This window comes from Camelus dromedarius, chromosome 23 (genome assembly GCF_036321535.1).
Source record: "Camelus dromedarius isolate mCamDro1 chromosome 23, mCamDro1.pat, whole genome shotgun sequence".
In the NCBI taxonomy this organism is placed as follows: domain Eukaryota; kingdom Metazoa; phylum Chordata; class Mammalia; order Artiodactyla; family Camelidae; genus Camelus; species Camelus dromedarius.
Genome location: NC_087458.1, coordinates 16,882,042 through 16,906,870, shown reverse-complemented (window position 1 = coordinate 16,906,870; position 24,829 = coordinate 16,882,042). Strand labels below are relative to the sequence as shown.

General features: G+C 36.2%; 1 protein-coding gene across 4 annotated transcripts in view; it reads left to right on the top strand.

Annotated features, from left to right (window-relative positions):
* NME7 (NME/NM23 family member 7) overlaps positions 1-24,829 on the top strand; it is a 171,904-nt gene that overhangs the window by 25,799 nt on the left and 121,276 nt on the right. For 3 of the 4 annotated variants that reach the window (XM_010984472.3, XM_010984471.3, XM_010984473.3), the window contains exons 2-4: positions 13,335-13,442; positions 14,183-14,349; positions 22,458-22,568. In XM_010984472.3, the coding sequence (XP_010982774.1) occupies positions 13,335-13,442; positions 14,183-14,349; positions 22,458-22,568 (386 nt within the window). The remainder of the gene's footprint in view (positions 1-13,334; positions 13,443-14,182; positions 14,350-22,457; positions 22,569-24,829) is intronic. The other variant, XM_010984474.3, reaches the window with a different exon arrangement.

The window sequence follows — 24,829 nt, the reverse complement described above, 5'->3', positions numbered from 1 at the left end:
GAGTAACTCCTCTTCTTTGATCTCTTACAACACATCTTAAATGCAACGGCTAGAAGCATATAAATAAGGGCCTCAGTAGCCTCGTCAAAGTCCTTCTGTAATTCTGGAATTGTTCCTGTTCTGTCTTGGATTGAGGCCAAACTGAGTTTTCATTGTTAGTGAGCCCCTTAGGTTTATTATTGCTGTCTGCTTTTGTGCTCAGGTGTACCTTGTAGCTACATTTCTGTCTCCCATCGCTGCTGCTCTTTTGGCTGATCTGAAACTCTTGATTTTGATATTTTTCCTGATTCAGTGCTCTAGGTATCTAGAAATGAGCCTTGGTGCTTTGATTTTTGACAGAAAACCTTTGAATTTTAGCACTCGCCCTGACTAGCAGTTAGATCCGTGTAATCTCGGGACAATTAACTGTAACCTCTGTGAACCTCTATTTTGTGGGTGAAAATTAGGGGACTACTTCTCTGACAAATTGTGGGGAGAATTAACCTAGATAGAGTATTACCTATGCCTGACATACTGTTAGTTTATTTCCCTTTCCTTTTCTATGTGCTTGATTTAACATTTGGTTCTAACAGTTGTGGGAGATAAATAAGATTTGTAAAGGTTAATCAAAATAGTAGCAGTTTAGAGAACACGAAAAGAGTCATAAGTTCAAGCAATCAAATGTAAATAGTGGATCCCACTGACTTATGCAAGGTAATGATGGTTGGTACCCTAAAAAAAAAAGCCAAAACATTAATGGCACTGCCTGCCTGCCTTCCTTTTCTTCTTTCTTTCTAAGCAGTTTAAGTATTCAGTCTTTAAAGGTACTGACATTTGTGTCAGTATGTGCTGGGTTAATACCTTATCGTTCCTATACTCTCCTGAGGTCTTACCGGAATACAAGGTCCCTGAAAAGAGTAAAGGACTTGTTAAGGGGCTCTGTTACATTGGAGCAATTTATAATCAAAACTCCTCATTGGAAACCTAGTAATTTATTTGTAAAAAGCAATAAAGATAATTTCATACTGCTATCATGTATTATTCCGAAATACTCATCTTCACTTAACATGTACACAAATGCACATACACCCATGAACACAATCTTCACCCCAAGTGCTTATATACTAGGGGGGAGTACTTTTTCATCCATGTTAATATTTCATTTTGTTTCTTTGAATTTATAATTGATGTGGGATTAGATAATAAGTATGATTTTCAATTTTTCCTGATTTTCCCCAGGCTTATCACTATCCAGAATGAAAAATGACTTGAAAGGATGCCTTAAGTAGATATTTTACTTCACTGTTGAGCCATTAAATATAGATTTCGATAATTTATTTGAAAAATTTTCCGTGCTTTATTTTAGATACCAGAGAAGCCTTAGACTGACATGCTTTCTCATCAGTACATATTTCTCTCTTTTAAATAAGGTACAGGACATTTCTGCTGTGCTTTGTGGAATGGAGGCAATTCTTCAGATTTTACTTTTATTTCATAAACATTTGCATGGCTCCTCAGATTTCTTCTTGGTCCTGGAAACTATCCCACATAATTAATTTTGCATCTTAGAGTAGTTAAACAGTCAAATCTGATACCTGCTCTTTTGAACATATAGGTTCCTAATAAGTATAATGTCCAATATGACTTTAAATATTATATTAGCTAAAGAATGTTACTATTTTCCATAACATCATTGTGTTTCCATGCCAAGCCAAGACACATGGTTTAAGTATTTACATCTATAATCTGCAGCAGCAATTTCATGTTGATTAATCTATGATTTTTTTCAATGGTGCCTTTCCTTTGAGAAGTTTGAATTATAAAACTGATGATTAATGTGTAACAGAAGATGTCATAAAATTTAAAAAGAAAATTTTTACTCAGTTTTCTATTAACAGACCCATAATATTGTCTGAGCTCCTTAAAAGGCAAGAATTTCTACTCTGACTCTGATTTACTAAATGTCCTTTATGAAAAGTTACTTATTGCAGAAATAACTATATATGTTCAGTAGCTGTTTTTTCATAATAAATATAATTTCAGTCACAATTGTATTTTTCTTTTCATCACTCATTCTTTTTTCCTTCAAAAGATTTTTTTCTTTAAAGACCTTTGGAAAACTATTTACTGGGATCTGCAGCAGAACACGCTACAGCATCACTAATCAAAAGTGGCTCTTTGTGTATATCGGACAAAGGCCAGTGAGGGAGATGAGTGTGTGCAGTGCATCTGTAAAGTCCCAGGTGGCCCTGCAAGCCAGCATCCCTGCTGTAAGACTTGGACGACAGAAATCCTCAGTGCTTTATATACACCAAGTCATTTAATCCCCACAGCTGCCCTAGGAGGAAAGTACTATTAGTATTCTCCTTTTACACGTGGGGAAACTGAGACTCAGAGAGGTTAAGTATTTTGTCCATGGTCACAGAGCCCAAGTTTTTATGACTCTAGAGTCCATGTTCTTGGCTATTCTGAAGTTTTCCCCACTTGACCTCAAAGGAAAATCCTTTAGAGTTTCTTGAATTTCCTGTTCAGGCAACACGGTTCAGGGCCATGTCACTTGCTGTAGGTGACCAACAAATGATGGCCACAGTAGTAGCAGCAGGAGCAAACTCAGTCTGGTACGCGCATTGCGCTCAGCAGTACTGGTGGTGCCAGGTCCGATCGGTATTTGATTGTTACAGTGTCATCAGAAATGGAATGGCTCTTTCTTTTTTTTTTTTTAACTTTTACCTGTGAATTTATTTGTTTTTTTTTTAATTGAGGTATAGTTGGTTTACAATGTTGTGTTACTTTCTGGTGTACAGTGTAGTGATTCATTTATACACATATATTTTTTTCCTTTTTATATTCTTTTTCATTATAGACCATTACAAGGTTGGAATGGCTCTTGTTCTTTTTTTCTTTTTTACTGAAGTATAGTTAATTTATAATATTGTGTTGGTTTCAGGTGTACAGCCAAGTGATTTAGTTTTATATATATATATATATATTATTTTCCTCAGATTATTTTCCATTATAGGTTATTATAAGATATTGAATATCCCGTGTTATACAGTAAATCCTTGTTGCTTACCTATTTTTTAATATAGTGGTGTGTATTTATTAATCTAATAATCTTAATTTATCTCTCCCCACCCACCCCACCTTTCCCCTTTGGTAACCAGAAGTTTGTTTTCTTTCTTTGTGAGGCTATTTTTCTCTTTTGTAAACAGATTCGTTAGTATTATTTTTTAGATTCCACATATAAGTGATATCATATAATATTTGTCTTTATCTGACTTACTTCATTTAGTATGATAGTCTAGGTCCATACGTGTTGCTGCAAATATCAATATTTCTGGAATGGCTTTTTCTGACCAGTAATATTGAAGTGTACGAGGCAAAGGTACAGTTATATTTGGTGGCACAAACTTAATAAACTTACTCTTGAATTAAGAGATTTTTAAAAATCACATATGTATGGGAAAGATGATTAGTTTCACATGATCCGTGTTGGGCTGGGCCTTCCTTTAAGACTCACTGAGAGAGGTATGGTGTGATTTGATTCTCCAAAAGCTTGGTTACCCGTTAAGTATCACTTCACCTGGAATTCCAGCATTGGTTGAAATTTCCATAAAATCACCTATTTTAATCTTACAAGTTAACATGAATTTTATATTCTACTCAATAATATATACGTTTGTTACACGTTAAAAAGTGTTTATATTACCATTGATTAAGACTAATTTTTGGGGAGTCTCGCTTTCTCTTTTTCTCTCTGTATATAAGTAAAACTTAAATGAATGACTAGACACAGAATTTATACTCTTTACAAAAGTTAACTTGAAATAGATCACAGACCGAAATGTAAAATGTAAAACTACAAACTCCACTGTAAGCACAGAGAAAGCACAGTGGTTAACTTCATCTAGGGTTGGTTTTTGGCAAAATGGTGCAATGGGAAGAATTGTCAAGAGTGTGACTGAAATGACAAATAAAGAAATCTGAGATGGCACAAGGAAGGAAGTGAAGGTAAGAGAGCCTGGTAGGTGGGGAATGTGTGAAAGGACCGTCACACTGGGAAGCCTGATGGTGTAAAAGAGGGAGGAATTGAACAAACTAACTGTAAGGACAGAGGATATGGGCAGTGAAGAGAATGCTTGAGTCACTGAATTTGGTGGTGGAACACCTTCAGGTCATAACAAGGGCCAGGATGTGGCTAACTCATCTGTATTAATCCCGTCAATTCTTCCAGCATTATCTGCAGGTTTAGTCATTGTCATATTTATAATCAATGTATATATGGTTTTAAAATTTTACCTTTTGTGAAATGAAAGAACATTATTTCTATTGGTTGTCACCTATTATTTTTTTTTAAAAAAGAAATTGAAATAAGGAAAATTGTTTTCAAAATGAATGGAAGAAAATAACCTCTATAATTGGGATGGTATAATCCTACTGTTTAAAAAAAAAATGACTGCACTGGGAGCTGACTCATCCTAGAGTGTCATTTGAAGAGACAGTGATTTTCATTTGCTACATTTTAAAATGACATTTTCCTTTTTTAGAAGGTGTTACAAAGTAAGTTTGGAAAAACAATCTGAGGTTTTTCAACATTTAAAAGTGCATACCGTCAGAGGGAAATTAAAAATAAAACTTGTAAAGTGCTTTACAGAACATTCTGATAGTTATATAAACAGTGTGAAATGGGTTTTGAGTAACATGAGGGAAAAATTAAATGACCTACTTAACTGTGGTCAGTTGTGATTGTATTAGAACAGCGAATTCAGAGGCAGGAGTTCTAAGTTCTTAGAAAGACATAGGAGTAACACAATACAATAGTTGCTTTTTATTTTTTGGTCAAAAAAAGTATTTGTGTGATTGTTTAATTGGCTCTTCTCCCTGCAAGATTATAAGGTTTATGAAGGCAAGGACGATATTTGTTTCTAATCACCATTGTTATGTCTTGATGTATCCAAGTACCTAGCATGGTACCCTGAACATGGTACGTGCTCAATCTGTTGAATAAATGAGTTAATGGATGGAAATCCGATTATGTATAAAGGTCTGATGGCCTTATTCTTTTTGGCATGTAAGTAGTGAGTCCTATACTGAAAAATGGTAAGTTTGTGTATAAAGATATAGATAGGTTGAAACAAGTCACTTTGACAGTTGTAAGGGTTTTATTAATTTAAAGAATTCTGAAATCCACAGTTGAAACTGCAGACATGAGATTGAACACTATCATGCAGCCCTAAATGCTCATCTGCAGAACCCTGTGACAATTTCTCAGAAAATCTAAGCTCTAATTTTAATTCACGTAAGAACTAGAGATGTTTGCAATGCCCTGAGATTAAAGAGTGATCATTTCACTCTGAACTTCTGATCTTTGATTTGCTTCTCATCTTTAATCAGGCTGATTTATTGACAGTGTTAAAAATTCACTGTTTTGATTACTGTTGAACATTGGCTGATGCCTTTTGGTTCTAACAGGAGACCTTTTGAATTTCTATACTGTCTATCAGACCCATTTACAAATGTGCTCACATTTAATTTCTGTAACAGTTTGTAATAGGTATGATTTTTCTCATTCTCTAAATGAGGAGACTGAGTATGTAGAAGTTAGGAGCTAGTTAGTTGCAGATTGTTTAACTCCAGGACCATGCACCAGACACATCACCTGTTTTTATTTTGGCTAATGTTTACATCAAACCCAAATTTTAACATAAATATATAGAAACTTCCGTATACAACTGTGCTTTATATTAAGAGGCCTGTGTAAAACTAACAGACTTTTCTTTTAAAATTCTGAATGGTTTTCCTTTTTCTGAGTTCTGAAACTTAGTTTTAGATTTGTTCTTAGTGGATTTACCTCTTTTTGCATAAAACAAAAGGATATTCTCCTCTCTGCTTTTGTGTTGGGGATTTGTGCTCTTGTAACTTTCTCTGCATTCCACTGCTACTTAAGAATGCATTTTGCTTCAAAGCATCCCTTCACCCACCCCAATCTATCTGACCATCTGTTTTATAAGGGAAGGGGAAGGGGAAGTTTCATATAAAAATAAAAATCACTGTGTCTATTGTTTAGTCTCCAGTAAAATATTATAAAACAAAGGTAACATTTTATAATCTTAAACTTTTAGTGTTAATTTTCCCATTCTTTTTGTATCATATATCTGATATGTTATTATTTAGACTGATTTTTAAAGAGTCCTTTTATGATTTTTACAAAGAAATAGTAAATTTGGAGAACACAATACAATATAATGGTGAAAAGAAATTGCAGAATGCCACCACCCAAATTTAACTGTTTACATCTTGGTATATTTACTTAACATTCATGTTGTATTCTTTGTTTTTTTTTTTTTTTTTTTACCTTAATATTCTGATTTTATAGTATGGTTAATAGAAGAGGATGCCAAAGGTTCTAGATGATATATAATGCAAGAAAGGGTCTACTGACAAGTAATATCTTTGTTGGATATTTAATTAGTCCTTACCTAATTAAAGAGAAAAAAATCTGGCTTCAATTTTTCAATGTAATTTAAGGTTAAACGATAAAGAAAACTATAAATTAGAAAACTATTTAACCCCTCTTGAAAATCTGCAGATACTATAATATATAAAGTAGATAAAGAACCAGTTTATACTGTATAGCACAAGGAGCTATAGTCAATAACTTGTAGTAACCCATAATGAAAAAGAATATAAAAACAGATACATGTGTGTATATGTATGAAACATTATGCTGTACATCAGAAATTGACACGACATTGTAAACTGACTATACTTCAGTTAAAAAAAAAAAAAGCAATACAAACATGAAGCAGTTAGGGCCAAACAGGACAGAAAGGTGTAAATTGAAACGTACCCTCTTTAATCCCCCTACCCCCTCACACAGCAGGCGCTCCCCAGTGGCAGCTACTTTTACCATGTTCTTGAGTGTCCTTCCAGAACACTATTCCCTGCCTGTACCAGGATTTTAAATTGGATATTAAAGATTTGGGCCATGATCCCTCAAGTTCCTTGGCAGTGACAGTCAGTGCTTAGGTTGCTCGGTGGTGATCTTTAGCAACAGGAACAGAACCACTTTGATCACAGCTTCCTCATTTGCATAATCATTGGCACGTTGTTTCTTACTCTTTACCATCTTGCAGAACCACTGTGCTTTTTGCTGCTTAACCTCTATGCTTCTACCTCCCCCCACCCAACTGCCCCTCAGGAAAGCCCCTCTTCCCTTTAGTTGGCTCTCTTCTTAGCTTTTTGATTACAGTGTGTATAAGGGAGGAGAAAGTTTTCCTTGACCCCCTGAGGGCCCCTGGCTGGCTCTGAAATTTAAACCGACCAAGACAGATTAACAGGAGAAAATCACACACTTTTATTTACCATAAGCTTTACGTGATGTGGGAGTCTTCATAGGGAAATGAGGACCCAAGGAAACAGACCTGAGTGTGTTATGCCAGGTTTGATAACGACCGGCCAGTCACCGAGGAATAGGATAGGTGAAGAGTATGAAGGAAGCGTGGGAAACTCGGGCAGCTCAGCAAGGCCTGTTTGTTGGGATTTCGCTCGGTGTTCCTTTGTTTTCAGGGCTGAGGGTGCTTCTTCTGAGTATTAGGAGGGCTCCTCTCACATGAGGGTTTTGTGACCTGTTTCAGGGAAGAAGTGTTGGGGGAAGGTTGAAGTGACCCTACTGCTTCTGTTGTTTTCTCAAACTCCTTCAGCTTAAAATATTCAGTACGCCAAGGTGTCATCTTTTGGGGGCAGTGTGTTCTGAACCTCATCTTGCGGGTATCTGCTTCTAACATTAAAAAAGTTAGACGGCACCTTAGTGATTATTCACAAAATTGGAACAAAATGTGCTGGAACATGGAGGAGCCATTATTTTATTATATGTAAGTTGTATTTGAAATGTTTAGAAGAAAAAATGATTCGGCCTCTTTAAGAAAAGTCTCTTTTTGCTACAGTGTGATCTTTAAATGTTCTGCATAGTGGTTTTCTGACAGGAACAGGAATCTTTATTGTCCCAGTGATCATCCAGGCAGTGACTTTCTCATCACAAGATCTGTGGCAGAAAACTGGAGGTGTCCCCTATGTGCACCTAAGGTGTTAGTTTCTCCCTCTCAAATTGGCCCCAGAAGCCCAGTATTATGGAAGGAGCTGAGTCACAGCAAGTGGAGTTTCCAGTTTTAACTCAGTCATTAAAGAGCTCTGTGACTCTATGTGAGTCGTTTATATTTGCTTGGCCTCAGTTTCATTACCCATGAAATGAAGTGTTCGCACAAAATGATACTCAGCTTGGTCATCATTTAAAACATGAAAGAAAGAGGAATTGAGTTCTTTGCTAGATGTGGCTCAACTTAGCTGAAGAGTAAAATTCTTAAAATTTCAAAGGTGACTTTCTAGGTGTGTGTGCGTGTGTGTAGTCAGGCAGCTAGTTAAAAGGCCAGCCTGAGTGGGACATTCAGATATATCGTGTTCTCTGCCAGGTCCAGGTGTACCACTGGTATATCTCCAGACACCTTTTGACAATAGCAAATAACCCAAGCTTCTACTACAAAGAAAGGTAAGCCGGAAAGTTAGGTTAAATCAAGTTGGAATACAATTTTTACTTGGCATAGTAAACCTTTTTTCATAGAGGAAACAGTGCTTTCTTGAGACTTTGTTTCTTCGTTTGTAGAAGACATTCTTATGTACTTTTTAAAACAATCTCGTTAAGGTAAAGCACAGTTACAGATGAAGGAATGAGCTAATTTTTTGAGAGACTATGAAATATTTTTTCTTTGTATCTAGGTACTATTGTGAAACTATATCAAAACTCTTAAGAGGTCAGACTCAAGAGCTTGGGCATTTAAAAAATCTTGAGGACGTAGGTTATTGTCTCTTTTCCTGTATGATGGTTACTTATCAGATTTATTGAACTAATTTGTAGTTGCAAACTGTTCCTTCAGCATCTGATTATGTTGTTTGGTTTCTGATGGAATTTTAAAAATTAACACAATTCTATTCCTTCCCCAGAAAAGTGTGACCTCTGGTATCTATTTACTTTTTTTTCTTTTATGATAAAAAAAAGTAATTGTTTTTATTGTATTTTTCTTAGAGATCATGACTATATTAGATCTGATGCTCACAGTGAAAATGGTTTCAAAGCAGCAACTTATGGGCAATATAATATATATAGTTTGTATAATTTCTTAAATTTATAAAAATTTCTGTTATCTTAAACTGATGGTATTTTTAGAAGGACACATCTCACTGACTCTTGATTTATTAAGATTCTGGAATTGGGATCTAATTGAAGAGACATATTTTGTTAAATGTGTTTAATGTCACAGAGAATGACATGATTTCCCCATCCCATCTTGTAATAAATAATCCGTTTCCTTTTTCCTACATGATCGTTAAAGTTTACAAAACTTGACCCTGTCTAGAATTATTTAACTTTACATAGAAATGTAGCTAAATAACTCAGGTCATCATTAGTTTAGACCCACTGACTGAACACTTCTTTTAAACACTGATTTTTGCATCATTTTATATAGGCAGTGCTGTTTAATGGGATAAAACGTGACGTACGCAAAGTCTGAAGGACCAAAGTTTGAGTTCTGACTTACTCATTTCTTTGCTGTGTAATCTTGGACCAGTGTTCAAACTTTCAGAGCTTTACTGACCTTTTCCATGAAATAGTATCCCTGTTTCTGTCAACCTGCATTGTCTGTTGTGAGACTCAAATGGGATCATGTATGTAAAGAAACTGCTACTTAGTAGGTTCTCTAAAAAGCAGCATTGTTGTTATTGCCATGATTAATGATTATCATTCATTTCATAAAGTTTGAATGGCACTGATTTACTAAACATTTTGAGAATTGTTTCCCAGTTGGCTGAGCAGTAGGAGATGAAGAAAAGTCATTCTAACAGAACAGCCGGTGAAAAATTGGACAGAACATCTCCAATTTGTTTGTCTATTAATTTACGAGAGATTCTCTTCACTGATGTTAATTGGAATTTGAGAGCAGGTTGAGCAACTGATTAGGGGATACTTTCTTGGCTTCGCATAGTTTGAAGAACATTGTCTTCCCCTCACATCCTTTATATTCTTATTGACATGCACTCAAACTCTACTTATTTAATATCCCACAAGACATTATTACTATTTTGTATATTCATTATTTATTTAGATTTACCCACATATTTACATTTCTGTTATTTTTCAGTCCTTCTATTCCTTGAATCATCTGGTATAATTTTCCTTTTTCCTTTAGAATTCCCTTCAGAGTTTCTTTCAGTGAAGGTACACTGGCAATAACTTTTCTGTTTTTTGCTTGTCTGAAAAATGTCTTTATTTCACCTTCACTTTTGAAGGGTAATTTTGCTAGTTATAGGTTGCTATGTTGGTATTTACTTTTCATTCTTGAATTTCTGCTTGACTTAAAAAAATAGATTCTGGCTTCCTGGTGAAATTATTAATCTTGACATATATATATTTATACCTATCATTGTCATTTTGAAGCCTTTTTTAGATAATAACTAGGCTATTCATGGATTTCTTTCTATTTTCTGTTTTTTCTCCTGGTTGTCTTTTTTGGTCTGTCTGGTAGTTTATCTCTGAAAGCTTGACATTGTGTGTGAAAGCTGTATTTACGTTTCTGGAGGCGCAGAGCTAAAATGGGGGAAATCCATGTCAGTACGGTGAAGGACTAAACATTGAGTGAACACAAAACTTGTCTCAAACTTTGTAACCATCAGTTTACTTTTCATTTACCCAGGCTTTTAGAATGTAATGCTCCAAGAGTCAGAAAGGCTGTCTGTTTACCAGGGATCTCCTGTTTGGTGGGTTTGAACTCTCATTTTTCTCTCCCCAGAATTTTGAGGCTGTTGAAAGCTCCGTTGAACAAACAGATTTGAGCTCACTTCTCTATGGTTTCCTTTCCTCCGGGATCTTTGCCCCTCAGATCTTGGCTGCTTTGGTGGGCCCAGATTCCAGTTTTTGTCTACTTACCCCTGTGACATCATCAAAAGCTCTGCTGGCTTCTCTGCTTCTTGACAGCCTTCCTCTGCGGGCTTCTCAGTCTCTTGTCCAGCTTGATCTAAGTCTCAGCACATGTCCTCAGGTACAAGCAGCATGAAGAACGCTGTGCTCACTTCAGTAAGCTTTCTATATTTCTGAATCCTGGATCATCAAAGCTGGCTGCCTTAGATGCTCTCCCAGGTCATCAAACATATGTATATATATATTTTAAATATCCTAGTTTTCTAGTTGTTCTTGGAAAGTAGCATTGATTGCTCTAAGCTGCTCTGGCATCCAGAAACAGTAATTACTCACTTTGTTTTCTTTGTATTAAAGCTGTTTTCTGGATGATGAATCATGAAAAATTCTACTACCTGCTTCAGAATTAAAGAGCATGATTAGCAGGTTTTGTGGTTAGGCTGCCTGGATAAATCAGTGTTAAATTTCAGTGGTTTTTCATTTGCCTCCTTATCTTTGCCCTTTTGCCTTCAGTTAGATGTCTCATCATTTCTTCCCTTCCATAATTTTATTTATTTTAGTGAAGACAATATTTCAATGATTTTTTTAGTGAATGAATATTTTAATATAGATAGTAAAAATTTTAATTAATTACTAATACTTTTGTATTAAAAGGAGAGTACAGTACTACAATGCACAGTGAAACCTAAATTAAAAAAAACTGTATTTATAAGAATCAATATGAAAAGTAATGAGTGAAGAAAGGCTTGTCATAGTGAGTCTCTTTTTTTTTTAACATTTTTTATTGATTTATAATCATTTTACAATGTTGTGTCAAATTCCAGTGTTCAGCACAATTTTTCAGTCATTCATGGACATATACACACTCATTGTCACATTTTTTTCTCTGTGAGTTATCATAACATTTTGTGTATATTTCCCTGTGCTATACAGTATAATCTTGTTTATCTATTCTACAATTTTAAAATCCTATTCTATCCCTTCCCACCCTCCACCCCCCTGGCAACCACATGTCTGTATTCAGTGAGTCTCTTATTTTACCTTTATTTCCTCTTAACTAATAAGCATTGTTTAAGTGTGTCTTTTTGGATGATTTTAGGAAGAATAAAGTAGTGTCTTAAAAACTTATCTACATTATAGTTTATGACTATAATCATAAGTATAGCTAGACATGCTACTATTAGAATTTATAAGTGAGTTATTAACATAAAAGGAACCCATCCCTTTACCCTAACCAGAGAATCAGATGCTAAATCCAGAATTAGCAGCAAAACCATTAGATTCCTTTCTTCCTTACATCCTCATTGGCTTATTGTAATGATAGGCCTTTGGGACTAAGATATTTTTAAAAACATATATGATGGGAAATACTGCTTAATAGTCAAGGAAAGAGGGCCAGTCTTTGACTCACATTTTCATTCACACCTCACAGATCTTCAATTAAAGAGATGTTAGATGACCAGAGGGCCTCAGTTCCTGTGCTCTGAAATCTGCCTCTTTTGTATGTAGGACAGGCTTCCCTAGGGCTGGTCACAGCCGGTGACTGAGAGAAGCAGGGACACTAAAGCAGGACCATCCCTGGAAGGCAAGAAACTCTCTGGGGGCCAGCTGGCTCGAGCACTCCCCAGTGGTCTTGCTGAACCTTCCTTAGACTGTACCGCAATCCAGGAGGATTCCCCCCAGCCTGCCTTCTCTCAGGGTCAGATTTGTATTGTAGTCTGTCAGCCTTCCCTGGATCCCTTCCTCCCAACTTCCTCTTGTAGGAATTTCCTGTACAGAATTTCTCTTACAAGAATAAAATTCTTGCATGTTTAATCTTGCCTTAGCATCTTGTCTGCTTCTCGGAGGACCTAGACTAACACATTTTCCTACTATTTCTACAAAAAGAGAACTATCGTGAAATTACTAAGCAGAGAGAAGGTGCTTACTATAATATGAATGACAACACTTTTTTAATACTGTTGTTTCTTAAATTTAGAACAGTTAAAACTTCTCAGTTAACTGAGAGCTAGCCTCAGAAATTTTTTCTCATATTAGTTTATCAATTGTCTTTTTACCTTTATGTAAACTTACCTTCAGAAGGACTGAATTCTTCAGATCAGGAGCTCATATTCTAAAAATTATCAATTTACTCAGGATGAGTGGATGGCTGTGAAGTATTAAGCAATCCATAAATCATCTTTGAGATATCTAAGGATATTTAATAAGAAATTAGGAAATATTTCTGAGGGTATATTGATAATTGATTTATTGTTGCAGAATTCTTCAGTATAATAAGTAATAGATCTGTTTGTTGCAAATTTTTGGTAATTATTTCAATTTGTATGATTTCTACAGGAATGATTATATTTTACATGTTAGTTTAAAATACTTCTTTCTTTCTTTGCAGACTCATAGTGAAAGATTCGTTTTCATTGCAGAGTGGTATGATCCAAATGCTTCACTATTTCGACGTTATGAGCTTTTATTTTACCCAGAGGATGGATCTGTTGAAATGGTAAGTGAACCTTTCTTTTCTTCAAGGTTGGCAAATGGAGTGAAGGTAGGATAGGGAGAGGAATAGGATTGCCTTTTTTAATAGTTGCTTTTAAAAATGCATTCTTTTTATCTTGGGGATTCTTTTTATTTGAGTATTATAATTCTGATACAAGGTGATAACTTTGTGCCTTTATTTCTAGCAGAGTTTTTTTGTTGTTGTTAGAAGACTGAAGGGGGATTATTTATGTTTTGGATTAAGCAACAGTCAGTAAGTGGTTATAGCAAAGATTATCATGTCCCTAAATATGTCACCACTGTTGAATACTGTTAATCTCTACAAAAAGTCAAATTGGGGAAGATTGAGTTAAAAGAGTTCCACTTATTTCTTTGTGTCCCTTCATTGGCAACCCCTTTTGCAGGTGGATCTATTTGGTGTTGGGATTTTGTGTAGGCAAGGAAGCAGAAATTTGGAATTTCTCTGGGATTTCATAGGCACTAATTTGCTGAAATGATTTGGCAATAAACAGAGGCTTCTATTCAGGGTTTTTAAAAGTATTAAATTTGTAAATTTTATGTTATTACTGGATTAGACTAGGAAAGACTGAAATTATAAAAGAAATTATGATTTGTATTTGTAGCAAAAATAAAACAGAATGTAACGTATGTTTAATAAAGCAGAATTAAGAACTATTTCTAGTTTATAATAAATTAACCCTCCCTATTGATAATGATTTGTTTTATTGTTGTTTTTGGTTCCAGCATGATGTAAAGAATCATCGCACCTTTTTAAAGCGAACCAAATATGAAGACCTTCACTTGGAAGATTTATTTATAGGCAACAAAGTGAATGTCTTTTCTCGTCAACTGGTGCTAATTGACTATGGGGATCAGTATACAGCTCGCCAGTTGGGCAGTAGGAAAGAAAAGTAAGAAAACAACTATACAATCCTTGTTTTTTCATTCTTAAAATATTTTGTCTTGGTACCAAAGTCTGATTTCTTGTTGCTACCTTGTGTTTTTACAGTGTAGATATTTTTCAGTGATACAATTCAGTATTATGACTATTTAGAATTTTGTGGAGCAGACTGTGATTTGCTCTTCACTCAGGTAAGAAAGTGATGCCCATAGTCCTAGGCAGCGATTGTTTTCGGGAGGGAAAAATACAAACGTTTTAGACACCCTCATCGTTCTTCTGATTGGGAACTGAAAATACAAGTAACTCTTGTTGTGTAGGATACACGTGGCTTATGGGGGGGAAAGTAGTGAGTGCCATAAGTCAATGGAAACTCGGAATAAAATAAAGCTACTTCTTGTAGAAGAGTAGGGAAGGCTTTGTGAAGGTGTCTGACAGACTCATGAAAGATAGATTGAGTTTTTACCTAGTTGGCTCAAGTCAGAGAAATGCTGGTCAGAGGAATGAGTACAGACAAAGGAACAGGTGAAGGTTAGGTACTGGGAAGAGCCCATTGTTCTGCATGGTGCTTAAAATTTTTTTTTTAATTTAAGTAGCAAAATAGCCTGATTTAGGATGGTGACAATAGGTGTGAAAAGGAAGGAAGAGTAAGATTAACATAAGTAGAGCAAGAGTAGTAACGATAAGCCTTAATAACTGTTAGCTATTTTTATATCAGGCCTTGTGTTAAAATGATTTGTCCACACCATTTATTTAAGCCCCACAACAACCTAATACAGAAGCTAATAATATTATTATTAGCTCCACTTTGCAGATGGAGAAGTTGAAGCTTGGAGATGTTAGGTAACTTGCTAAAGATCACAGAGGAGAGGCAAGATTAAAGCCCAGCGTTTGCATCAAGAATGGGAGGATTTAACCACAGGAGAATGGATAGGACCTGCAAAATAGTTGCCCTCTTTCCGTCTCAGTTCATTTTTACGTCTCCTGTGGCGTCTAGCACTTCTTCTCACACATTGCAAGCACCTTATCTGTGTGAGCTGAATGAACCAATGAATAACAATTTAAAATTTAATATCTACACTTCCCTTTTTTCATTTCCTCCCTGTTTTTAAATGATGGCCTTTGAGCTAGTTTACGAAGATATTTTTGTCTAGGTTGTTTGTAATATATATTGTCTATTTTTTAGTTTTATTCACAGACATAATATATGTCTGGTAAATAGTGACTGATCAATTGAAGACAGAATATATGAGTGTTGCAAAAAGAAAAAATATATTAAAAAATTGTGATACAGAGAAACTGAAATCTGTTTTGGAATCAAAACTACATCCTTAAAGACCATGGTAGTGATACCTCAAACAGTGAATTATTCAGAGGGAATGCCCTACAAAAATTTGTTGAATGAATGAGCTTACATCCTTGAAAACAGTTGTTGTGTCTAGAGGAGGCGCTTTTGGCCCGCTGCCTCCCTGCCTCCTTCCCTCCCTCTCATTGCATGTGGTTCTTCCTGGGAAGCGGAGAAACTGTAGCCTGGTTCCTTTGTGTGTCTCTCTGGCCTCCTCTCTTCATTGTTTGTCAAAGCTACACTTGTCACTCTGACTTTTCCTTGGTTTTGATTTAGAAGAGGGACAAAACAAGTTAGAGATGTAGCTGAAAATCAGGCTATCCAGAATAAAAAAGACTTGTAATAATTTTTTTCTTCTGAATGTCAATTTTCATTATTATTAAAATGAAATTTTCGTTTTCAATCTCTACATTTATGAGGGTGCAGCTTTCTGAGTCTAACATGAACTATATTTGAAATGCAATTTTAATTGCTTGGTCATCTTTCTTGGCTCTGGTTTCTGTGGCTTATATTATATTGTATGTGCTGACTTGGGGGATGCTTTGCATTTGTGGAGTGAGTGTTACAGTAATGAAAAATAGGGATCACTGGTGGAAGGTAAGGCTATATATTAAAAAAGCTCCAAAAACTATGTAATTCTTTAGGAAAAAAAAATCTATCAAACTATTTTTTGAGGTTTGCCACCCAAATAACCAGATGATTACTAACATCTAAGTCTCCTCCCTGTAGTGACTACTTTACAAGCTCTTTATAATTCTCGAGGTGGTTTGATGCTCAGTGTGGGTATTGGTACACAGGTGGTGATGGATCAGCGGGGTAGTGAATGACTCATAAAAAAGGAAAACCAAAGGTTCCCAGGATAATTTTGAAATAGGAAAAAAAAATAGAATGTTAGATAAGTAGGAATCTCATTGTTAAAAGATCTGGTAAAAGCCTATGGGTTAAGGAAACACCAACTACACTTTATTTATAAGTGATGAGTACTTATAGCTTTAATTTTTTTGAGCACATGCTATATGCCAATCACTGTGGTAGGCACTTTGCATATGCCTCTTAGTTCAGGACTACTTCCAGTTTTCATTTACATTAGCAAAAATAAATGAATTAGGGAGACAGGGTTACTCGTATGACCCAATCTGAATAAAATAATAATAGCTATAACAATTATAACATATATATTAACTCTGATTTGTCTACAGTGAATGTTGTTGAGTCCATTTTACAGAACAGTTCAGTAACTTGGCCATAGTCAAACAGCTACAAAGTGAAGGGAAGCCAGTAAATCTTGTGTTTGACTCTAAAACTCATTCTCTTTCTAAACCTCTAATTAATATGTTGGTAGGTAGTATTGAATGGACTGATTTAAAAACAAGAGGAACAGAGAATGTGAAGACAGATTTTAAATATGTGGGCTTTATAAATATAATTAATTAAAAGATGTGCAGCATTATATCTTTACTGACTTAAATTGTTTCACCATTTTTCTCTTCTGATCCTTTTCCTAACTGCAAGTGGGATAAATCCAGCAACCATTTGGGTGATTTAAATAAACTTCAGAATTCAAGAGTTTTAGAATATACTGTCTTATTTAAGTGACCAAAAAAGTAGGCGTATCAAGAAATACATGCAGTTCTACCATAGTCTTGTAGAAGCAGCTTCTATGTAATGATTATAACTTAGCCTAGTTCTCAGTTTTGCATATTGTCAAGGAAAATTTATGAGCTAATTACCTCCCTGTTATATTTATCATACTCAGCTACTTGCTTTCTGGAGTAAAGTCTGTAGTCAGAGGGAGGAGTAAAGTTGATCCTCATGGTGCTCATCTGCTAATTTTGAGGCACTTATTGAGATAATTCTGTGTGATTCAATTAAGCTCACAAACTAGACTCAGCTTTCTAATTCCCGTTAACTGTAGAAATCTGACATTTGATGCACATTTGTTCTCTCTCTTTTTAAAAATCACTGTATTGAGGTATAATTAGCATACAAAAAGCTGTAGACATTTAATGCATACAGCTCAGTGAGTTTGGAGATAAGTATATACCTGTGAAACCATAACCACAGTCAAGGATATAAACTTGTCTATCACCTCCAAAAGTTTCCTCCTGCCCCCTTATTTTTTATATTGATTTTTCTTTTGTGGTAAGAGAACTTAACAAAAGATCAACTCTCAATTAATTTTTATATTCTCTTTATAAAGCTCCTCAAATCAAATGGATAATGTTATTAGTTGTCAATTAGAGTATTTGATTTTAATTTTAGACAGTAATGAATTGATGCTTCATGGTTCTATTGTTCAGATGTAAAGACATCATTCAAGCTTCTTATCTCTTGAGTTCAGTTAGTCTCCATTCTCCTCTCCAAATTATTAACCAGTGAAACACTGACAGGTACCAGAAGCAAACTGGTTTTATTTAGGCTGCCTGGTATAAGCCAACTTTGAGAATGGTTGAAGTTTTGTTCCTATTCCTACTTCTCCACCCCACTCCCTGCCCTCACTCCTTCCCAATCTGTATTTTGCGGCCCGCCTGAGGGAGAGAGAGATCTGCAGATCAAACCTTGACAGCACACTTGCCCATTGATCATAGGAGACAGAGCGCCAGAGAGAGGTTGGCTTCCCTACAGGTGCTGGCCTCTGCCTTTTTGGCAGGATTGGGGTGCAGGGAGGCTTTTGGGGGCTTCAGACTATGCTCTCAGACCACCCAGGCAACTGTGGTCCACCTTCCGTAAGCATCAACTTAACGTAATCTAGGTTTACATTTAGATTCAGGTAAATGGTTTGAAGCATTTTTTAAAATATTAAAATAATGTGGAGTAGAATTAAAAACTCACACTCTTTTTTAAAAAAAGATAAATGGAAGTCAGCAGTGATGACTTGGTGTCCACTCAGTTCTTAAGGGTGCCTTGGGGGAAAAGTTTGAGAAACAGGCCTTAAGATACCAAACAGGAGAACAGTGGATGGGAGAGAAGTGGGGAGAGGGGAGGGAAAAGAAACGCCCGGAGGCGGGAGGAATCAAAAAGAAGAGTAAGGGACTGTGGTGTTTACCAGCAATTTCCCCAAAGGTATCTGCCCTTTCTCTTTTCCTCCAACTTCACTGAGGCCCCGTCAGGCATGAAGGACCCAAGGAAACAGGTAAGCTGTGGAAGCAGGGGAAGAACTACAGACTATGCCCTGCTGGAGGGCCTGCAGTTCTGAGAGAGAAGACGCAGGACCACATGCAACCAGACACCCTTAACTGCGGCCTGAAGAGCAGATGAAGGGGGTGGAGAGAGGGCGCCCTCTCCTGGGAATGGAGTAGAAGCACGTTTACTCAAGAGGAGCAAGGGTACACGTTTCCATTGCTTTTGGAGTTTTATTTCTTTAAGCCAATTGTCTTAACAGTTTTGAGTAGACCAAGGCTACTTCTCAGGGGAGAAGACCAGACGAATACGGGTGTTAGTTCAATTCTGCTCTTGCCTTTGGGAAACTACTCCCTCAATACCAATTACTGTTACTTTACATGCCCTCCGAGGTGGGGGTGAGCAGTGGCCAGCATTGAGTTTTGGCAGTTAGAAGGCACTGAAATGCATTTAAGTAAGACCTTAGTTCAATTCCCAAGGCCTTGCTAAGATTTCATCCCCCTAATCTTCTCATCTTTACTTACTTATGGTCTCATTGTCCGAGATGGCTTACTATTGATGACATACTTCCAACGACAGCATAACTGCATTTCAAATAATGCCGTGAAAAATGCCTTCTCATTATTAAGCTCCCAGGGAAAAATTAAGATTCCTTCCTCTGTTTACTATCAAGAAATCTGTAGGTAAATCCAAGCAAATATCACTTGTACCAAAAAAAAAAAAAAGATGTCTAATATCAGGCAAAAAACTGAATTTCCAAAGCAACAGTGAAGCTATGTAAGTTGGAAGAGAATATTGGAGCTAAAGTGTTCTGAACTCTTTGTAAAGGGTTTAAGATACCATACAACTTAAAAAATTTTAAGTTAAATAAGTGTGAAAGTTTCACAGCAAACCACTAGACAAATAGCATATGAACTCGAAACCAATAGGGAGTGCAGTAGGGAGAATCACAGCTGCCCAACGACGTCCACGTCCTAATCTCTGGAACCTAGGAATATGTTACGGTGTGGTCAGGCCATTGAAGAAAGCTGCTCTCTCTCTGCATCCTCTGCTTGACCAGGCCCTGCTTCATTCACATGATTATCCAATTCTCTTAATTAAGGCTTAATTAGTCCCTGGTTAACCGATGGGCCCAGCTGACATCAATTCCCGTGTAAATGGGAGCCTCCTTCTCCCGTGAACTGCAAGGATTGCGGCGTCCTACCCATGGTCTGCCGTGCACGGTGCTGCGTGCGGCGGTGCTCGCGGTATCGCTCCAGGACAGTTTGTGTGAGATTCTTCTGTCCAATAAACCGCTTATGTATTCGTCTCCGGGCTCTTTCTTCTGTCTGGAGGCTGGGCAACAACAAGGCTTGCAGGCCCTGCGGGGTGCAGCCCAATAGTTACCTTGCATGGTAAAGAGAATTTACAGATTTGATTAAGATTACAGCCCTTGAGATGGGGAAATTATTCTGGATCACCTCCAGATTTTCATTGGTAACCTCCAGATTGGAAAACCTCCAGATTTTCATTGGTAAGATTAGTACATGTACATTTATATGTTGTATTATTACCATTGTGTATATTTCTACTATTTTACTGCTTTCCTGCTTTTCTATTTTTCTTGCTTTTTTTTTTGTTAGTTCAGGTGTTTGTCATCTCTTTAGTTTTCTTTCTGTAGTTTTCTGTTGAAGTCATCACTAATTACCACAAACTCAGTTCCTTAGACAATACAAATTTACTATCTTACAGTCTTACAGATCAGAAGCCCAACACAGTCCTCGCAGGCTGAGATTAAGGTGTTGCAAAGGCTGCACTTTGTGGAGGTTTTAGGGGAGAATCCATTTCCTTGCCAGTTTGGTTTCTTGAGGCCTCAACAAAAGAGAAGCCTGGCTGTTTTGACTGACCCACCAGCAAGTGCAGCTGTGTGATCGATCCCAGGTGGAACCACCACCCAGCCAACCTACAGACTCTTGAGAAACTGCTTGGGGTTTTAAGTCACTACGTTTTGGGGTGGTTTGTTAAATGCAGCGATAGATAACAGCAGTCCTATTAAGATATTTTTGTTGTCCTTTACTTTCTTCGTGTGCTGTGTTTGCTTTTAAATAACACATTTGATTCCTGATTCCTGTCTAATTTTCCCTCAAATACATTTCAACTGTTATCTACTGAACAAGTAAGCAGTGAAGACATGACAGAGGAACACAGAGTAATTAGTTATCAATGCTTTATCTCCTGTAGGCATTTAAGGAGAAAATGACGCTGTGTTTTAAACTAAGTTCTGTCAGTTTTCTATTTTTCACATCGCATCTTGTTCGCTGCTGTTTTATATTTTCTTAAGCGCTATGGCTCATGAAAATTTTTCCAGAGTTTAGAATAAACAGTCATGATTTGGCTTTATAATTTTAAACAACGTGAGCTTAAAAAGTGACAGGTTTTAATTGTATCTTCAGTGAAGCCATATAAAATGCTATAAGTGACTCACTTGCTTCAAAATAAAGAAAAAAGTCTGATAGGGCTTGAATAAACAGACCAAGATGAACAGCCTGTTATTTTAAAGTTTTAAAAGCCAGCCGTAAGTTACAACCAACTGTAAATAAGGATACTTATATCATTATGTATTTAACTGAGGATATTTATATCATTATATATTTAGCTAAGTTTTGTCTCATTGGTGAAAAAATCCATTATGAAAAGGCCAACCATTCTCCTTTTATGGGTTCTTTGAATTAATGTCAGTGTGTCAGAGCTATTGAAAATGATGGAAAGTGGCAGGAATTTTTTCATTTTGTGTGCCATATAAACTCAATTACTGCAACTAGTCTGATTTTATCTTGCATTTGCAAGCATTAGTTTTGAGGATTTGTGATGATGCTCCCTGTTACTAATGTTAACAGTGACACTTGTGGTGTGGAAGAAGCACAGACCCAGAGTCTTATGAGCTGGGTGTTCTGTCCTCAAGGTGACACAGACCAGCCGTGTGACCTTTGCAGAGTTACCTCTCTGAGCCTCATTTCCTTGTTAGTAAAATGAGGACACTCAGGTGATCTCCATCTCCAAAAACTATTTCTTCTGTGGCTTCAGAGGGGAGAGTGCATAGCTCTGATGTATCCTTTTAGAGAAAAGTATAATTTTAAAAGTTAGCATCATGTTCACTAGCCATACACTTTGTCGGGTAAGCAGACATTTGGTACTTTGTACATCATTCATGCTATGAATAAAGTGTTAATAGAGAAGAATTGATAATTATTTCCGCATCGGTGCTGAACTGACTGCATAGCATACACATGTTAAAATTTAAGAGACCAAAACTCAAGCTCGTAATATTTAATGCAACTTTTTAGAGAATTGGCTTCTTTTATAAAACATATTCTAAGAAGTAGAAATTTTAAACACTTGTGTTTTCTAATGTGGGCATATTTAAAATAACAATTTAACTTTCTTTCCTCTAGGCTTTTATTATTTTTATAGATTGGGTACCTAATTTTGATTTTCTTGGGGAAAAAATAGTAAACTTCCTTTGTATAAGTTTTTGAGACCATTCATACACTTTTCTTTATAATTAACTTTGATGTGTGATGATCTAGGATGATTTGTTAAGGAAACTACCACTGCTTGGGAGTTATAAGTAAAAACTGCTGAACCATTTTTATTTTTAAACTTATTCTTCTTTACAGAACATTAGCCCTGATTAAACCAGATGCAGTGCCAAAAGCTGGAGAAATAATTGAAATAATAAACAAAGCTGGATTTACTCTAACCAAACTCAAAATGATGACACTTTCAAGGTAAATTTTTTGATCATTTTCAGTTATGTAACGTCTAGTTCTTTTTTTAAAAAAAAATCATCTATATGTCATGTCATTGCTTAAAATTAAACTTCCACAGAGTGACAAAGAATAGAATAGTAATCTTATTAGAATGAGAAAGTATAAGACAGCGGGGAATCAGATGCATAAATAATGACTGAACTCAAAGCAAGTAGGAGTTGTCAGGTTATACTATTAACTATTCATTAGATATTAACCCCATCTGCTTTTGTAACACCCATGTTTGATAATTATAATCTCTTAATATACAAGTATAACACATTGTACAAAAACGACAGAAGAAATGTTAGTACAAAAATGATAAAAATATTCTATTCTATTTGACAAGGGATTGTTACTGTTGAGATTGTCCAAAGTGATGCATTTGGAAATATGTATATTTAGTTCCTCCCAGTATGTATAATTGGTTGATATACATGTTTTACTGCTCTGAAAAGCAAGCTGTTCTATCTGAACAGATACTTTCAATGTTACTTAGTGAAAATAAGACTTACCATTCTTTAGGTAGGGGCATTAATGCAGCTTTTAGGCAGAGCTGGACCCAACTAATGTTATTCCCCTGATTCTTACGTTATTCTTATGTTATTCCACTGATTCGTGTTTGTTTTTAGTTAGATGTCTTATCGCTGCTGTTCCTGGATATCTTTTCCATGGGACAGTTGCTTTTTTGTCTGTGAGAACTGGGACAAGGAATAGCAGTAGATGCTCAACGCAGCTTTGATAAGTCTGATCTCTAGAAACTTTAAGAAAACATCTTCAGTTTACCCCAACAATGACACATCTTACCTTGAATTTTTCCCCTATGTAAGATCTCCCAGTTGGCTTACTTTCTAGGAAGGCAGGAGGCTTCTATTTCAGAGCACAGACTCCAGAGCGAGATTGCTTCTAACTGCACCGCTTACGAGGGGTGTGATTCTGAACAGCTTATCTCTGTGCTTCAGTTTCTTCATCTGCAGAACGGAGGTTATACTAACACCTGTATCATAAAGTTGTTTTGAGGGTTATATGAGTTTAATATAGGTCAAGTCCTTTGAAAAGCCATGGCACATAGTAAGTGTATACAGATGTTAGCTAGTAGTAGTAATAGTATAGTACTAGGGGTATCATTATTTAGTAGAAACCAAGGTCATGATCCTTTATAAGTACAGTTAACTTTGTTCTATTTCTGTCTCAATTGAGAATGCTTGCCCTTATAGCAGGCAATGGGACTGATCTCTGGAGAGGACTTTGAATAGTTTTAGTGAGATTAAAATAATTTTTTATGTCTCTGCACTTCCAGTGCTTGATAATTTGGCACCAAACTTCCCACAGTAAAGATGCCCAAGAAAACTCACTGCTTTTTACATTGTTTATAGCACCTCATACATCTGTACTAATATTACTGTCTAGGCTTGGATTTTACCCAATTTGAAAGCTAATAAGTTAGTCTCTTACTCTCAGGGATGCCAGCAGAAGACGCAAGACTTCTGAGTCAGAGACAAAGGACTTAATTATGGTTCAGCAAGCCGCATGAACTTCGTGTTTCTCTTGGTTCCCCTTGCCTTCATGTCCCATGGGAATAATATGTGGGCCCTGGGTGGATGCTGTAGACACAGCTGACTGCATCACAGCTGAGGAGCGCTGAACTGCAGTTACCCACTGTTTCATTAATAAGCAGTAAACAAGCCTGCTCTTTGTACCGAAGAGACATGACCTCATCCCTCAAAGTTGCCCACAGGAAACATAACTCCAGGACATGGCTAGGATAAAGAGTGGCTGGGGCCTTGCATTCTGGGCCTACCCTATAGGACGTGTCAGGAGTGCCAGAGACCCATGGAGGAGTATCTCCCAATGCTTAAACCCTTTCTAAATTTGTTTACTCAAATTTCAGTTCCTGCGTCATGATAGTATCTGAAAGGCAGCAGCTGAGTTCCATCTGACTTTGTACTTCTAGTTCTTGAATCAGTGCCTGATTCAGAGTAGACATTAAATAAATATTTCGTAAAAGAATTAATAGCTCTTTGTGAGAGAATGGTGAGTTTCTTTATACAAACACAACAAAACAAAACTTTTCTGGGTGGTGATGCACTTGTTAATATTTCTCTCCATCTGAACTTTTAAAGGGAGCAATTAAATAACAATGAGAAAAAAACTCATAAACTCTCTCTTGATTTCAATAATAGATTTTGAATGGAAATACTGTGGGGTCAGTGACATTAGAAAAAAACAATGAAATACTT